General features: G+C 51.4%; 1 protein-coding gene across 1 annotated transcript in view; it reads right to left on the bottom strand.

Moving 5' to 3' along the window:
* plekha6 (pleckstrin homology domain containing, family A member 6) overlaps positions 1-19,006 on the bottom strand; it is a 131,995-nt gene that overhangs the window by 76,274 nt on the left and 36,715 nt on the right. The window contains exon 2 of the mRNA XM_078420330.1: positions 5,433-5,516. Coding sequence (XP_078276456.1) covers positions 5,433-5,516 — 84 coding nt within the window. The remainder of the gene's footprint in view (positions 1-5,432; positions 5,517-19,006) is intronic.

Below are 19,006 nucleotides of genomic sequence, written 5' to 3'. Positions count from 1 at the left end.
CCCACACACCAACACTATCCTACACACGTTAGGGACAATTTACAATTTCATACATTGGAGCAGCAGAATATACATAGGTCACAGGGCCAAGCCCTTCAGCCCACAGTGTGCCTCCTGAACATGACTTCATTGCCACTAATCGCTTCTGCCCGCACATTCCCTGCCCTTCCATGTGCCCACTGTATCTAAAAGCATCTTCAATGTCGCTTTCAGGCACCAATAACCTTTAGTTTGGTTTAGGTTAGAGACACCGCGCGGAAACAGGCCCCTTCGGCCCACTGAGTCCGCGCCGACCAGCGATCCCCGCACACTAACACTATCCCACACACGCCAGGGACAATTTTAAAGTTATAGTTACACCAAGCCAATTAACCTACAAACCTGCACGGCTTTGGAGTGTGAGAGGAAACTGAAGATCTCGGAGAAAACGGGTCACTGGTAGAACGTACAAACTCCGTACAGACAGCGCCCGTGGTCGGGATCGAACCTAGGTCTCTGGCGCTGTGAGGCAGCACACTTGTGGCGGCACGGTGGCGCAGCGGTGGAGTTGCTGCCTTACAGCGAATGCAGTGCCGGAGACTCAGGTTCGATCCTGACTACGGGCGCCGTCTGTACGGAGTTTGTACGTTCTCCCCGTGACCTGCGTGGGTTTTCTCCGAGATCTTCGGTTTCCACCCACACTCCAAAGGCGTACAGGTATGTAGGTTAATTGGCTGTGCAAATGTAAAAAAGAAATTGTCCCTTGTGGGTGTGGGATATTGTTAGTGTGCGGGGATCGCTGGGCGGTGCGGACCCGGTGGGCCGAAGGGCCTGTTTCCGCACTGTATCTCTAAATCTAAAAAAAAAAAATCTCCTTTAAACTTTGCCCCTCTCACCTTAAAGCCATGTCCTCTAGTATTTTATTTTCCACCCGAGGGGAAAATAAAAGGTTGCAGGCCGCATTTAGAGTATCGTAAGAAAATAACTGCAGATGCTGGTACAAATGGAAGGTATTTATTCACAAAATGCTGGAGTAACTCAGCGGGTCAGGCAGCATCTCAGGAGAGAAGGAATGGGTGACGTTTCGGGTCGAGACCCTTCTTCGAAACGTATAAGATTATTAAGGGGTTGGACACGTTAGAGGCAGGAATCATGTTCCCAATGTTGGGGGGAGTCCAGAACAAGGGGCCACAGTTTAAGAATAAGGGGTAGGCCATTTAGAACTGAGACGAGGAAAATCTTTTTCAGTCAGAGAGTTGTGAATCTGTGGAATTCGCTGCCTCAGAAGGCAGTGGAGGCCAATTCTCCGAATGCATTCAAGAGAGAGCTGGATAGAGCTCTTAACGATAGCGGAGTCAGGGGGTATGGGGAGAAGGCAGGAACGGGGTACTGATTGAGAATGATCAGCCATGATCACATTGAATGGCGGTGCTGGCTCGAAGGGCCGAATGGCCTCCTCCTGCACCTACTGTCTATTGTCTGTTGTCTATTCCCACAGTGAATATCGCTAAACGAGATGACCTGATCCTTGTCGCACAATGGTGTTGAAGGAAGCCTGAATTGTAGCTGGCTTAATATGAACCAAGAGGCAGCCATTCAGCCCTTTGGTTTCATGCCAGCTCCCAACAGAGTCATCCAGTTGGTCTCTGTCCATTATTTCCACATAGCCTGGCAACCTATTCTCTCTCTGACGCCCTTCGAATCTCCTTTGATCCTCTGCCACTTACCCACGATAAAGGCCAATTAAAGGCCAGTGTCAGTCTCAGTTCAGTCTATCGTCACGTGCACGGAGGTACAGTGAAAAGGTACAGTGTTGCGTGCTGACCAGACAGCGGAAAGACAATCGACCCATTCACAGTGCCCAGAAACATGATCAAGGGAATGACGTTTAGCGCAAGGTAAAGCCAGCAGAGTCCGATCAAGGATAGTCCAAGGGTCACCAATGAGGTGGATAGTAGTTCAGAGCTGTTCCTCAACTCCCTGTGACAAGGGAGGAAACGAAAGCAAATGGAAAATAAACTCTGGGCATACAGACAGTACACAAAGTCAGGTTCAACTCAAGGCCATTGTAACTGAGACATCAGCCTTCTCCCCTCAGAAAAGTCTCGTTTGGTTTTTTTGTTTAGAGATACAGCTCAGAAACAGGCCCTTCGGCCCACTGAGCACGCGCCGACCAGCGATCCCGGCACACCCACACTGCCCTGCACACACACACACTGGGGACAATTTTACACTTTATACCAAGGCCAATTAACCTGCAACCCAGCACGTCTTTGGAGTGTGGGAGGAAACTGAAGAGAATAGACAATAGACAATAGGTGCAGGAGGAGGCCATTCGGCCCTTCGAGCCTGTACGCACCGCCATTCAATGTGATCATGGCTGATCATTCTCAATCAGTACCCCGTTCCTGCCTTCTCCCCATACCCCCTGACTCCGCTATCCTTAAGAGCTTTATCTAGCTCTCTCTTGAATGCATTCAGAGAATTGGCCTCCACTGCCTTCTGAGGCAGAGAATTCCACAGATTCACAACTCTCTGACTGAAAAAGTTTTTCCTCATCTCAGTTCTAAATGGCCTACCCCTTATTCTTAAACTGTGGCCCCTTGTTCTGGACTCCCCCCAACATTGGGAACATGTTTCCTGCCTCTAACGTGTCCAACCCCTTAATAATCTTATACCTTTCGATAAGATCTCCTCTCATCCTTCTAAATTCCAGTGTATACAAGCCTAGCCGCTCCAGTCTTTCAACATATGACAGTCCCGCCATTCCGGGAATTAACCCAGTAAACCTACGCTGCACGCCATCAATAGCACGAATATCCTTCCTCAAATTTGGAGACCAAAACTGCACACAGTACTCCAGGTGCGGTCTCACTAGGGCCCTGTACAACTGCAGAAGGACCTCTTTGCTCCTATACTCAACTCCTCTTGTTATGAAGGCCAAGGTCTTGGAGAAAACCCACACAGGTCACGGGGAGAACGTGCAAACTCCCGTTGTCGTGGCGCTGTGAGGCAGTAGCTCGACCGCCACTCCACCGTGCGGCCTACCCTCTGCTTAGTTTAGTTTACTTTAGAGATACAGCGCGGAAACAGGCCCTTCGGCCCACCGAGTCCGCGCCGACCAGCGATCCCCGCACACTAACGCTGTCCGACACATACTTGGGATCATTTGCAATTTTTACCAATTAACCTACAAACCTGCACGTCTTTAGAGTGTGGGAGGAAACCGGAGCACCAGGAGAAATCCCTCGTGGGGAGAACGTACAAACTCCGTAGACAGCACCCGTGGTCAGGATCGAACCCGGGTCTCCGGCGCTGTAAGTTTAGTTTAGTTTAGTTTATTGCACGTTCCCTCCCTGTGACCGAGTGGGTTTCCTCCGGTTTCATCCCACATCCCAAAGACGTGCAGGTTTGTAGGTTAATTGGCTTCTGTAAAATTGGCCCCAAGTATGTAGGATGAGAAACTGGGAAAACATAGATCTAGTGTACCGATGATCGATGGTGGACACGGATTCGGTGGGCCGAAGGGCCTGTTTCCACACTGTATCTCTAACTTTGCTGGCTTTACCTTGCACTAAACGTCATTCCCTTATCATGTATCTATCTACGCACTGTAAATGGAACAATAGTAATCGTGTACTGTCTTTCCGCTGACTGGTTAGCACGCAACAAGAGCTTTTGGCTGTACCTCGGTACACGTGGCAAAAAACTAAACTGAACATACAACACAGAACAGTACAGCACATCACAAGAACAGGCCCTTCGGCCCACAATACCTGTGCCGAACATAGACATAGAAGATCGGTGCAGGAGACCCTTCGAGCCAGCACCGCCATTCATTGTGATCACGGCTGATCGTCCACAATCAGTAACCCGTGCCAACTTCTCCCCATATCCCTTGATTCCACTAGCCCCTAGAGCTCTATCTAACTCTCTCTTAAATTCATCCAGTGATTCGGCCTCCACTGCCCTCTGTGGCAGAGAATTCCACAAATTCACAACTCTCTGGGTGAAGAAGTTGCTTCTCACCTCAGTTTTAAATGGCCTCCCCCTTTATTCTAAGACTGTGTGTGGCCCCTGGTTCTGGACTCCCCCCAACATTGGGAATATTTTTCGTGCGTCTAGCTTGTCCAGTCCTTTGATGCCAAGACCATCTCTCACCCACAGAATCCATACGTCCGTCCATCACACTGGCAGAGCTGTTAAGCTGCTCTAAACTAAACTAAACCAAACTAAACTAAAGTAGGAATTTCATTGTTCCAGTGTGGCCACATCTGACAATTAAACACTGTTGACTCTGGAATCCAAACCCGCAGAGCAGACTGTTCTCTGTTGACAGTGAGGATTTAGCAGCGTACAGGGCCCAAGTTCATCCTCACAGTCCTGCCAAAAATATTTGGATCCCATAAATCGCCTCCAGGGTTAGAAGATTGCCTGTGAGGCTGAGATGCCTGCTTCTGCCTTCAACTGTTCTCTGCAGAGTTGTGATTTTTGGAAGCTCATACGGTTCGTACACAATAAACCCTTGTCAGGGAGTTTAACAGAAACACACACACACCTGTGCACCTATTTCCCACACCTGGGCAGCTCGGCAAAGAGGTGCGCGCAAGACAACGCCTTGTTCTGTCACGTTCTGGGTTGCATCACCGTAAGCCGCCGATCTCTCTTGAAAGTCCATGGGTCAATAGACAATAGGTGCAGGAGGAGGCCATTCGGCCCGACGAGCCAGCATCGCCATTCCATGTGATCATGGCTGATCATTCTCAATCAGTAACCCGTGCCTGCCTTCTCCCCGTACCCCTTAATTCTGCTAGCCCCCAGAGCTCTATCTAACTCGGTGGGCCAAAGGGCCTGTTTCCGGGCTGTATCTCTAAAACTAAAGCGAACTAAACATGGAAAGAGGCCCTTCGGCCCACCGAGTCCACGCCGACCACTGATCACTCGTTCTACGTTATCTACTTAGAATGTGGAAACTGGCCCTTCGACCCAACTTGCCAACACCGACCAACATGCCCCACCTACACTGGTCCTACGCTCGGCCCATATCCCTGTCAACCTGTCCAGACCATGTACCTGTCTGAGTGTCTCTTAAACGTTGCGACAGTCCCTGCCTCAACGGCCTCGTTCCATAACATCCTCCGCCCTTTGTTACCCCTCCGGTTCCTATTAAATCTATCCTCCCCTCCCTCACCTTAAACCCGTGTTCACCGCTTCTCGAATTCTGCGGATCTGGACCCTTACAACAGCGGGGGAGGAACGTGAAGACGGGCCGGGCCTCTGACGCACGGAGAGAACTGATAGTAAAGATCAAGGGTCTGAAGAAGGGTCTGAAGAAGGGTCTCGACCCGAAACGTCACCCATTCCCTCTCTCCAGAGGCGCTGCCTGGCCCCCCCGCTGAGCAACTCCAGCGATTTCTGCGTCGATCGGGGACAACAGGAGCTGGGGGACTTACTTGTCTTCCAGTTTGAAGATGCAGTTCTCAATGGGGACCACCCCTGTCACTGGGTCCTGGAACGTAGTGGTCTTTTCATTGTGACTGAAACACAAGAGAAAAGCTTCATTTTAAAAAAAAACCAGCACTCTCTTCAATGGCTAACACTTGTTTAGTTTACTTTTTAGTTTAGTTTAGAGATACCGCGCGGACATTTGCCCTCCGCTCTCAACCCCATTCTCCTGCCTTCAAGTCCCCTCTCAACCCCATTCTCCTCCATACCAGTTACCTCTCAACCCCATTCTCCTGCCTTCACGTCCCCTCTCAACCCCATTCTCCTGCCTTCACGTCCTTCTCTCAACCCCATTCTCCTGCCTTCGAGTCCCCTCTCAACCCCATTCTCGGCCCACAAGTCCACTCCGCCATTCGATCAGGGCTGATCTATCTCTCCTTCCGAACCCCATTCTCCTGCCTTCTCCCCACAAAACACCCTGACACCCGTACTAATAAATAATCAATCTCCACCTTATAAATATCCACTGACTTGGCCTCCACAGACGTCTCGTGGCAATGAGTTCCACAGATTCACCGCCCTCTGACTAAAGAAATACCTCTTCATCTCCTTCCGAAGGGAATGTTCTTTCATTCTGAGGCTGTGACCTCTGGTCCTGGACTCTCCCACTAGTGGAAACATCCTCTCCACATCCACTCTACCCTTTTAAAGTATTCGGTACGTTTCAATGAGGCCCCCCCCATCCCCATCCTTCTGAACTCCAGCGAGTACAGGCCCAGTGCCGACAAACGCTCATCATACGTCACCGGGATCATTCTCGTAAACCTCCTCTGGTCCCTCTCCAGTAGGGTTGCCAACTTTCCCACCCCCAAATAAGGGACAAAAGGTGACGTCACCGCCCCGCGCCCCAAGTGACCTCACCCAGCCAGCCGCCACGTGCTCCCGCTCCACCAATAGCGTGGCCGCGGCCCGGGCCGGGAGGCGGGTTGCTAGGCAAAACTCCGTTACGCGGCGCCCGGGCCTCCAGGCCTACACTATCCGGGCCTACAGTGTCCTGGCCTACAGTGGCCCCCAGGCCTACAGTGTCCGGGCCTACAGCGGCCTCCTGGGCCTACAGTGTCTGGGCCTACAGCAACCCCCGGGCCTACCGTGTCCAGGCCTACAGCGGCCCCCAGGCCTACACTGTCCGGGCCTACAGCGGCCCCTGGGCCTACAGTGGCCCCTGGGCCTACAGTGTCTGGGCTTATAGCAGCCTCCTGGGCCTACAGTGTCCGGGCCTATAGTGGCCTCCTGGGCCTATAGTGTCCCGGCCTACAGTGTCCGGGCCTACAGCGGCCCCCCCTGGCCTACAGTGTCCGGGCCTATAGCGGCCTCCTGGGCCTACAGTGTCTGGACCTACAGCGGCCCCCGGTCCTAATACGGGACAAGGGCGGTCCCGTACGGGACAAGCCAATTTAGCCCAATATACGGGATGTCCCGGCTAATACGGGACAGTTGGCAACCCTAATCTCCAGCGCCAGTACATCCTTCCTCGGCTATACGGGGAATGGGTAATGTTCCGGGTCGAGACCCTCCTTCAGACTGATTGTCCACCTTGTTCACTTCAAGATGATGTGGTATCCATCACTTTGCTCAGCTTTTAAGATGCAGATGACAAAGCAAACCTCGTCACAGAAATTTTTAACCATTGATGAAAATATCGCTGAACGTCATCATAAGTTAGCAAACTCCATGTTAAGAGAAGGCGAGTCAGCACTGTAAAGTCCCCCATAAATGACGCCCGTATCCAACACACAAACGGACTCCGGCTGTTTCAAAAGCCACCGCGTTCCCGTGTAGTTAATAAAATGGATTCCTTAACAGCCCACAGAAATATCAAAGCCTCACAAGAAGGTTGTGTGCGGGCTGAGATGTGGCCTCGGAAAGAAAACAGCAGTTCCTCGTGTAAGGCCTGCTTATCTTGTCAGAATTGCAGGAATATTTCTTGTACTACATCAACAACAACAACAAAAAAGAGAAAAATAAACATGCATTCCTGAAATTCTAAGTCAGGACTGTCTGAATGACACGTCATTCTGTTCAGGAAACATCTCCCAGAATCCCATTACAGCAGCTGTACTTAGGGGCGATCAGCTCAAAGCAGGCTCTTAACGACGGGCAACTCCTGATCAAATACTCCACGGGCGAATACGCTACGGCGATGCAGCGGTTGGGTTGCCAACTTCCTCTCTTCCCAAAGAAGGGACAAAGGGCGACGTCACGCAACCTCATGCAACCTCACCCAGCCAGCGCCCATGCGCTCCCGCTCCACCAATGGCGGCCGCGGGGCGCGGGGCGGTGACATCGCCCTTTGTCCCTTCTTTGGGAAGCGAGGAGGTTGGCAAAACTACTCACACGGGACAAGGGCGGGTCCCGTGTGAAACCAACTTAGTCCAAACTTTCAATAGACAATAGACAATTGTCACTCGGCCCTTCGAGCCAGCACCGCCATTCAATGTGATCATGGCTGATCATTCTCAATCAGTACCCCGTTCCTGCCTTCTCCCCATACCCCCTGACTCCACTATCCTTAATAGCTCTATCTAGCTCTCCCTTGAATGCATTCGGAGAATTGGCCTCCACTGCCTTCTGAGGCAGAGAATTCCACAGATTCACAACTCTCTGACTGAAAAAGCTTTTTACTCATCTCAGTTCTAAATGGCCTACCCCTTATTCTTAAACTGTGGCCCCTGGTTCTGGACTCCCCCAACATTGGGAACATGTTTCCTGCCTCTAACGTGTCCAACCCCTTAATAATCTTATACGTTTCGATAAGATCTCCCTCTCATCCTTCTAAATTCCAGTGTATACAAGCCTATCGGGATGTCCCGGCTAATTCAGGACAGTCGGGAACCCTATGCAGCGGGTCGAGCTGCTGCCTCACAGCACCAGATACCCGGGTTCCATCCTGACCACTGGTGCTGTCTGTACATAAGGTCGTACGTGATAGGGTAAAAATTAGGCCATTCGGCCCATCAAGTCTACTCTCTTGGAAAATGGGGTTGGCCTATCTCTCCCTCCCAACCCCATTCTCCTGCCTTCTCCCCGCAACCTCTTGACACCAATACTAATCAAGAATCTATCTGTCTCTGCCTTAATAATATCCATTGATCCGGCCTCCACAGCCTTCTGTGGCAAAGAATACCACAGATTCACCACCCTGTGAAATTCCTCCTCATCTCCTTCCGAAAGGAATGCTCTTTAACTCTGAGGCTGTGCCCTCTGGTCCTAGACTCTCCCACTAGTGGAAACCTCCTCTCCACATCCACTCTTAACTAATAGTCCTTCAATGCAGCATTGGGTGCCTCAGCCGAGAGTTTGCACTTGCCTTCCCGAAGCCAAAATGAGACTGTTATCACTCACTTAGTCACGGCTGACACCCACTGCGTTCAAAAACTTCCGCTGAAGTTATCAGCAGTCTTCAATCACAGTCGGCGGCTTATCAGGCTGAGAGGTTACGCCATGCACAGCAGCACCTGGCAATGTTTAGCATTCAGTGACGAAGGCAGCGATATCCAATTCCCTCTCCTGGACCTCCTGTTCAACTCAAGCACCAGTGGAGAGAACAGCCCATGTGTTAGGAAGGAACTGCAGACGCTGGTTTAAATGGAAGGTGGACACAAAGTGCTGGAGTAACTCAGCGGGTCAGGCGGCGTCTCTGGAGAGGGGGAACAGGTGACGTTTCAGGTCGGGTCTGAAGAAGGGTCTTGGGTTGAAACATCACCCGTTCCTTCACTCCAGGGATGCTGCCCGTCCTGCTAAGTTGCTCCAGCATTGCGTCAAGGACAGTCCGACTGACGTAGGGACTAAAACTGGTGCAGAACAAACGGGAGGAGAACGGGATAGGCAAGGAGGTCCGCTGTGACTCTAACGGACGGAGCCAGCGGTGTGTGAAGGATCGGGAAACCACAGAACCGCAGAGAGCGTGGATAATTTCTCAAGGTGGCGGCACGGTGGCGTAGGGGTGGAGCTGCTGCCTCACAGCGCCACAGACCCGGGTTCGATCCCGGCCACGGCTGCCGCCACTACGGAGTTTGCACGTTCCACCCGCGACCGCGTGGATTTTCTCCAGGATTTCCCCATTTCCTCCCGCATCCCAAAGGCGTGCAGGTTTGTAGGCTGATTGGCTTCTGCAAAATTGTCCCTTATGCGTAGGATGGAACTAGCGTGCGTGTGATCGCTGATCGGCGCGGACTCGGCGGTCCAAAGGGCCGGTTTCCGTGATGTATCTCTAAACTACGCTGAACAGTAGAGCCTTATTGTAATGGAACGTCAATGTTCCATAATATAATTGAATATTATCTCTCCGTAATATGAAACGGCACATATTGTGGAGCTCCGTGCAGAACGAGGCCAAGTTTTATATAAGGAGGCCAACAAACGTCCCTTGAGGTGACATATGAAAATATCTGCAGATGCTGGTACAAATCGAAGGCATTTATTTTACAAAGTGCTGGAGTAACTCAGCGGGTCAGGCAGCATCTCAGGAGAGAAGGAATGGGTGACGTTTCGGGTCGAGACCCTTCTTCGAAACGTATAAGATTATTAAGGGGTTGGACACGTTAGAGGCAGGAATCATGTTCCCAATGTTGGGGGGAGTCCAGAACAAGGGGCCACAGTTTAAGAATAAGGGGTAGGCCATTTAGAACTGAGACGAGGAAAAACTTTTTCAGTCAGAGAGTTGTGAATCTGTGGAATTCTCTGCCTCAGAAAGCAGTGGAGGCCAATTCTCTAAATGCATTGAAGAGAGAGCTAGATAGAGCTCTTAAGGATAGCGGAGTCAGGGGGTATGAGGAGAAGGCAGGAACGGGGTACCGATTGAGAATGATCAGCCATGATCACATTGAATGGCGGTGCTGGCTTGAAGGGCCGAATGGCCTCCTCCTACACCTATTGTCTATTGTCTGTTGTCTATTCCCACAGTGAATATCGCCACCCATTCCTGAAGACGGGTCTCGACCCGAAACGTCACCCATTCCTTCTGTCCTGAGATGCTGCCCGACCCGCTGAGTTACTCCAGCACTTTGTGAATAAATCCCTTGAGGTGACGCTGCCTGACTCCATAATGTTGGTTTATTAAATGAAAGCGCGCACCTCCAGGCTCAGGAACAGCTTTGTCCCCTCTGTGATCAGGCTTCTGAACGGTCCTTCCATAAGTTAGGGCGCTGTCCGATTCACCTCTACCCCATTGTGGACATTGGGCTTTTTAATCCATGGAACTGGTGCGCTACAACTAGGGTCGCTAACTGTCCCGGATGTATTAGCCGGGACATCCGGTATTTTGGGATAAATTGGTTTGTTCCGTACGGGACCCCTCCCTGTCCTGTATTAGGCCCAGAAGGAGCTGTAGGCCCGGACACTGTAGGCCCAGATACTGTAGGCCCGGACACTGTAGGCCCGGACACTGTAGGCCCGGACACAGTAGGCCCGGACACTGTAGGCCCGGACACAGTAGGCCCGGACACTGTAGGCCCGGACACAGTAGGCCCGGACACAGTAGTCCTGGACACTGTAGGCCCGGACACTGTAGGCCCAGACACAGTAGGCCCGGACACTATAGGCCCGGGGGTCGCTGTAGTTCCGGACACAGAAGGCCAGGGGGTCGCTGTAGTTACGGTCAGTGTAGGCCCGGCCCGGGCAGCGGCCATTGGTGGAGCGGGAGCACGTGGCCGCTGGCTGGGTGAGGTCACGAGGGGCGCGGGGCGGTGCCGTCACCTTGCCCCGTATTTGGGAGTGAGGAAGTTGGCAACCCTACGAGTGCCCTCCAATCCATATTTAATCGCGAGGGGAATCACGTAGACCCGCTGGGAGGCACGTTGGCACCGCGGTAGAGTTGCTGCCCTCCAGCGCCAGAGACTCGGGTTCAATCCCAACCACGGGTGCTGTCTGTACGTTCTCCCCGTGACCTGCGTGGGTTTTCCCCGGGTGCTCTGGTTTCCTCCAAAGACGCGCAGGTTTGTTGGCTCCTGTGATGTAGGACAGTCCTAGCGTGCGGGGATCGCTGGTCGATGCGGACTGGGTGGGCCGAAGGGCCTGTTTCCGCGCTGCATCTCTAAACACTGAAGATCATCAGTGATGTTTCCCAGACCGCGTTGCTTCATTGCTTGTGTTATTCACACTGAGCGACTTTTAAAAACAGCCACACCCTTTCAACAGAAACAACAGTGCTGTACAGAAACAGGTCGCTGAAAGGCCTGGCAATTAAACGCGGCAGGTGGGGCAGGGTCTGAAGAAGGGTCCTGACCCGAAACGCCACCCATCCCTTTTCTCCAGAGATGCTGCCTGACCCGCTGAGTTACCCCAGCACTGTGTTTATCTTTGCCAGGTGTGGATTGTGACAAGAGGCTACGGAACGTTCAGTCTGAGGGAAGATTCCACGGCATGTGGGTGGCACAGCGGTAGAGTTGCCACCTTAAAGCATTGCAGGCCCGGGTTCCATCCTGACTACGGGTGCTGTCCGTACGGAGCTTTACGTTCTCCCTGTGAGTGTACGGGCCCTCCGGTTTCCTCCCACTTCCCAACGACGGACAGGTTTGTAGGTCAACGGGCTTCGGTAAAAAGTAAACTGTTCCGAGCGTGCGTACGATAGAACTAGTGTAAGGGTGAAGGCTGGCCGGCATGGACTCGGTGGGCCTGTTCCCGCGCTGGATCTCTAAACTGATCCAAGATGGCGGCCAACCCAGGCGACTCTGTGTTCACCAGTCACAGAAATGGATCTGCGATCACGAATTGCAATCGCTCCTTTAAATCTCTACTCCCACAGCAACATGTCTTACTTTATTCACATCATTTAAGAATAAGGGGTAGGCCATTTAGAACGGAGATGAGGAAGAACTTTTTCAGTCAGAGAGTTGTGAAGGTGTGGAATTCTCTGCCTCAGAAGGCAGTGGAGGCCAGTTCGTTGGATGCTTTCAAGAGAGAGCTGGATAGAGCTCTTAAGGATAGCGGAGTGAGGGGGTATGGGGAGAAGGCAGGAACGGGGTACTGATTGTGAATGATCAGCCATGATCACATTGAATGGCGGTGCTGGCTCGAAGGGTCGAATGGCCTCCTTCTGCACCTATTGTCTATTGTCTATAAAAGCTCTTCACTGTACCTCGGTGCATCCTAACACATGGCATCCCTGTGTGGTACCTCAGCTGCACGGAGGCAGAGAGGAAAGCTCTTCAGCGGGTAGTCCATAGAGCTCAGAGGACCATCGGAACACAGCTACCAGCCTTGGAGGGCATCTACAACACACGACGCCTCAGAAAAGCCACCAGCATCCACAAAGACTCTTCACACCCCTGCAACAGTCTGTTCGAACTTCTACCATCGGGCAGACGCTACAAGGCCTTCTACGCCCGCACCTCCAGACTCAGGAACAGCTTCATCCCCAGGGCCATAGCTGCTATGAACCGGTCCTGCTGAGCCGGATGGTCACATCGCACAGTGAACCGGCACAGATCTACTTGCACTTTATTCTGTTTTAAAACTGTTCCAATTTGTTTCATTGGGTTGTTTAAATCAATACTGACTAGCTAATTAATTTATTGCATCGTATGGGAGGCGCATTCCCAATCTCGTTGTACCCCTGTACAATGACAATAAAGATATATTGTATTGTATTGTGACAATAATCTCAAACTCAAAACTCCTGTAATTTGCACATTTCCGTGAGTAGTTCCTCCCACTCTGTTCCATGCTGGCAGCAATGGGTTGGTGAGGTCCTGTTGGAAAGACACTCTCAATACCAATACACCGGGGACCAAACCCCAGTCACGCTTTGAAAGCCGGTCACAACACATTCTTGTAACTCAGCAGGTCAGGCAGCATCTCAGGAGAGAAGGAATGGGTGACGTTTCGGGTCGACCCCGAAACGTCACCCATTCCTTCTCTCCCGAGATGCTGCCTGACCCGCTGAGTTACTCCAGCATTTTGTGAATAAACACCTTCGATTTGTACCAGCATCTGCAGTTATCTTCATATACTACATCCTTGCCTTCACTGACTTCCAACACAGTCTCAGCTTCCGACATTCGCCAACGTCGAAGTTATGCTTTAACCTCTGAAGAAGGGTCTCGACCCGAAACGTCGCCCGTTCCTTCTCTCCGGAGTTGCGGCCTGTCCCACTGAGTCACTCCAGCGTTTTATAGACAATAGACAATAGACAATAGGTGCAGGGGTAGGCCATTCAGCCCTTCGAGCCAGCACCGCCATTCAATGCGATCATGGCTGATCACTCTCAATCAGTACCCCGTTCCTGCCTTCTCCCCATACCCCCTCACTCCGCTATCCTTAAGAGCTCTATCCAGCTCTCTCTTGAAAGCATCCAACGAACTGGCCTCCACTGCCTTCTGAGGCAGAGAATTCCACACCTTCACCACTCTTTGACTGAAAAAGTTCTTCCTCATCTCCGTTCTAAATGGCCTACCCCTTTTTCTCAAACTGTGGCCCCTTGTTCTGGACTCCCCCAACATTGGGAACATGTTTCCTGCCTCTAATGTGTCCAATCCCCTAATTATCTTATATGTTTCGATAAGATCCCCTCTCATCCTTCTAAATTCCAGTGTATACAAGCCCAATCGCTCCAGCCTTTCAACATACGACAGTCCCGCCATTCCGGGAATTAACCTAGTGAACCTACGCTGCACGCCCTCCATAGCAAGAATATCCTTCCTCAAATTTGGAGACCAAAACTGCACACCAGTACTCCAGGTGCGGTCTCACCAGGGCCCGGTACAACTGTAGAAGGACCTCTTTGCTCCTATCTTCGCATCCACTCCCTACACGATTTACAAGAAGCCAACCAACCTACAAACGTTGAGTGTGGGAAGAAACTGGAGCACCTGAGGGAAACCCGCACGGTCACGGGGAGAACGTGCAAACTCCGCGCAGGCAGCACCCGTGGTCAGGATCGAACCCAGGCCTCTGGCGCCGTGAGGCAGCGACTCTACCACTGCGCCACTGCGCCGCCCTTCAAGTCTCCGACTGTCTCCCCGATCCTTGCCCGCTCATAATTTTACATTTTAAGTACACAAGTCTTTTAAGTATACCCTTAAACATTAAGTACACAAAATTATTCAGACACAAGGAACTGTAATGAATAAAGTTATTATTCAGTGGATATTTTTTAAGGCAGAGATAGATTGATAGATTAGATAGATAGATAGATAGATAGATAGATAGATAGATAGATAGATAGATAGATAGATAGATAGATAGATTCTTGATTAGTGCGGGTGTCAGAGGTTAGTGGGGAGAAGGCAGGAGAATGGGGTTTGGAGGGAGAGATAGATCAGCCATGATTGAACGGCGGAGTGGACTTGATGGGCCGAATGGCCTAATACTACACCTATTCCTTATGTCCTTATGACCTTAGTAATGGTATAATTATTAACAAAGAACTGTAATGAATTAGACAATAGACAATAGGTGCAGGAGGAGGCCATTCGGCCCTTCGAGACAGCACCGCCATTCAATGTGATCATGGCTGATCATTCTCAATCAGTACCCCGTTCCTGCCTTCTCCCCATACCCCCTGACTCCGCTATCCTTAAGAGCTCTATCTAGCTCTCTCTTGAATGCATCCAGAGAATTGGCCTCCACTGCCTTCTGAGGCAGAGAATTCCACAGATTCACAACTCTCTGACTGAAAAGGTTTTTCCTCATCTCAGTTCTAAATGGCCTACCCCTTATTCTTAAACCGTGGGCCCTTGTTCTGGACTCCCCCAACATTGGGAACATGTTTCCTGCCTCTAACATGTCCAACTCCTCTCATCCTTCTAAATTCCAGTGTATACAAGCCTAGTCGCTCCAGTCTTTCAACATATGACAGTCCCGCCATTCCGGGAATTAACCTAGTAAACCTACGCTGCACGCCCTCAATAGCAAGAATAGCCTTCTTCAAATTTGGAGACCAAAGCTGCACACAGTACTCCAGGTGCGGTCTCACTAGGGCCCTGTACAACTGCAGAAGGACCTCTTTGCTCCTATACTCAACTCCTCTTGTTATGAAGGCCAACATTCCATTGGCTTTCTTCACTGCTTAACTTATTAATAATATAATTATTTATCTGCTAAAGCGTTGGGTTTTCTCGTTGGAACTTTGAGGACCAGCAAGGACTATAAAAGCCTTGAATCATGTTTCAACAATGTTCAGATCATGGGCTGTTCGAGGTTACATAAGCCAAGGGGATTGATTTCAGTTGACACCCTTGTGGCAAAGATTTGTACCATTGGATCATACGGCTACTGTTGGATTCTATCATGTACAAGTCATTTCCCTCACCGGTTTAAATTATTGAATATGACAAGTTTAATCAAGCTCGAAAAATTCCCTTCCACTCCACCCCGTTTGCCAAGTGAGAAAATGCAAGGTATTTTGGAAGGAGGCCATTTTTAAACATAGAAAGTAGGCCATTCGGCCCCTCGAGCCAGCACCGCCATTCAATATGATCATGGCTGATCATCCAAAATCAGTAGGAAAGACTGCAGATTAAATCGAAGGTAGACACAAAATGCTGAGTAGCAGGTAGCTGAAGAAGGGTCTCGACCCGAGACGTCACCCATTCCTTCTCTCCAGAGATGCTGCCTGTCCCGCTGAGTTACTCCAGCATTTTGTGTCTACCATCCAAAATCAGTACCCCGTTCCTGCTTTCTCCCCACATCCCTGGGTTCCATTAGCCCTCAGAGCTAAATCTAACTCTCTCTTTGCGTGCAGGGAGAGTTTTGCTCAGTTTTTGCTTCCCGTCTCTGGAGAGAAGGAATGGGTGACATTTCGGGGTCGAGGGTCTGAAGAAGGGTCTCGACTCGAAACGCCCCCCCATTCCTTCTCTCCTGAGATGCTGCCTGACCCGCTGAGTTACTCCAGCACTTTGTTAGTGTCTCTATCAGCACCCTCACAAAAATCCCAGACTGAGGGGAGATCTGAAGTGGGTTACCCGAATGCAGAAAGAACATAAACTGGGCAGCACGGTGGCACAGTGGTATAGCCGCAGTGGTACAGTGGAGGTACAGTGAGAAGCTTTTGTTTGCATTGCCGTCCACGCAGCGGAAAGACCACACATGATTACAATCGAGCCATTCACTGTGTACAGATACATGATAACGTTTAGTTCAAGGTAAAGCCAGCAAAGTCCGGTCAAAGATAGTCCGAGGTCACCATTGAGGTGGATAGTAGTTCAGCCCTACTCTCTGTTGTGGTGGGATGGTTCAGTTGCCCGATAACAGCCGGGAAAGAAACTGTCCCTGAATCTGGAGGTGTGCGTTTTCACACGTCTGTACTTTTGCCCGACGGGAGAGGGGAGAAGAGAGAGTGGCCGGGTGAGACTGGTCCTTGGTTATGCTGCTGGCCTTGCGAGGCAGCGTGAGGTGTAGATGGAGTCGGTGGGAGGGAGGTTGGTTTGTGTGATGGTCCGGGCTGCGTCCACAATTCGCTGCGACTTCTTGCGGTCGTGGACGGAGATGTCCCCCAGACCGGGCCGCCATGCGTCCTGATAAAATGCTTTATGCGGCGCGTCTGTAGAAGTTGGTGAGAGTCGTTGGGGGACTTGCCCAACTTGCTCGGCCTTCTAAGGAAGTGGAGGCCAGAGGGATATTGGGAACTGGGGACAATAGACAATAGACAATAGGTGCTTCGAGCCAGCACCGCCATTCAATGTGATCATGGCTGATCATTCTCAATCAGTACCCCGTTCCTGCCTTCCTCCCCGTACCCCCTGACTCCGCTATCCTTAAGAGCTCTCAGTGTCTCAGAGGGAATCTCAGTGTCGACTGACAGTGAGATAAAGCAACCTCACTAACAGGCTCGGCATAGCTCGGCTCCCTGCATCCATCCCTCACCACCACGGCAACTCTGAGGGGGTAACACACCGTGAGTGTCTGTCGGCACTGGGCCTGCGCTCGATGGGGTTTACAAGGATGAGGGGGGACCTCATTGAAACTTACCGAATAGTGAGCGGCCTGGATGGAGTGGATGTGGAGAGGGATGTTCCACCAGTGGAGAGTCTAGGACCAGAGGGCACAGCCCTCAGAATTAAAGGACGTTCCTTTAGGAAGGGGATGAGGTGGAACTTCTTTAGTCAGAGGGTGGTGAATCTGTGGGATTCTTTGCCACAGAAGGCTGTGGAGGCCACAAGTCAGTGGATATTTTTAAGGCAGAGATAGACAGATTCTTGATCAGTGCGGGTGTCAGGGGTTATGGGGGAGAAGGCAGGAGAATGGGGTTAGGAGGGAGAGATAGATCAGCCATGATTGAATGGCGGGGTAGACTCGATGGGCCGAATGGCCTAATTCTGCTCCTGGAACATTATGATCTGCAGCTGTACATCTGTACAATAGGTTTACAATAAAACAGTGAGAACATGGACAGCTCTTGTTCTGACCCCAATGGGCATCAGTCAGATACACTTGTCACACTGTGCAAATACTACAGTGCCCGGCACACAGACTCACGCTACAGTCATGGGCCAGCAGTGGATACAGCAATGGACATCCTCACACCAGAGAGGCACAGGAGAGAGGGAGAGAGAGGGAGAGGGAGAGGGAGAGGGAGAGGGAGAGGGAGAGGGAGAGGGGAGAGGGAGGAGAGGGAGAGGGAGAGGGAGAGGGAGGGAGAGAGAGAGAGAGAGAGAGAGAGAGAGAGAGAGAGAGAGAGAGAGAGAGAGAGAGAGAGAGAGAGAGAGAGAGAGAGAGAGAGAGAGAGAGAGAGAGACAGAGAGAGACAGACAGAGAGACAGACAGAGACAGACAGACAGAGCCAGAGAGAGAGAGAGAGAGAGAGAGAGAGAGAGAGAGAGAGAGAGAGAGAGAAGAGAGCGCGAGTGAGAGAGAGACAGAGATGAGAGACAGAAAGGGAGAGAGAGAGAGAGAGAGAGAGAGAGAGAGAGAGAGAGAGAGAGAGAGAGAGAGAGAGAGAGAGAGAGAGAGAGAAGAGAGAGAGAGGTAAAACACAAGAGGCTGAGAGAGGCAGAGGGGGAGAGAGGCAGTTGCAGACAGAGAGAGGCAGAGTACAGACAGACAGAGAGGAGAGATATAGAGGGAGAACAGGGAGAGAGAGAAGTCAGAGAGGGAGAGAGAGGGAGACACAGAGGTAGAGGAGACAGGGGAAGACGGAGCGAGAGAGAGAGAGACAGAGAGACAGACAGAGAGATACAGTGGGAGACAGAGAGTACGAGAGAGAGAGAGAGAGAGAGAGACAGACAGACAGACAGAGAGAGACAGAGACACACATTGAGAACAGACACAGACACCCGTGGCTGGTGCAGAGAGAGTGCGTGGTGATGATGGGGAGTGGGGATGTGTGTGTTTATGTCGTCCACGTATAAGCAAGCAGCCCGCAGAGATGAAACATGTCATCACTCCGCCACCAGCTCTCTGCCTGCACGTTTAAACCATCTGACAGCCGGAGCCGTGTAACACAGAGACCCCACGAACACACCGCCGACCCACACCGCCAGCACTGACCGCCCCACGCAGCCTCCAGGCATGGCCCGAGCTGCCCTGCCTCACACTCGACGGAGGGAGGCCTGTGTGTGTGTGTGTGTGTGTGTGTGTGTCTGCT

Source organism: Rhinoraja longicauda, chromosome 24, assembly GCF_053455715.1.
Source record: "Rhinoraja longicauda isolate Sanriku21f chromosome 24, sRhiLon1.1, whole genome shotgun sequence".
NCBI lineage: Eukaryota > Metazoa > Chordata > Chondrichthyes > Rajiformes > Arhynchobatidae > Rhinoraja > Rhinoraja longicauda.
Note: the sequence above shows the minus strand (reverse complement) of the source record. Positions and strands in the feature narration are given on the sequence as shown.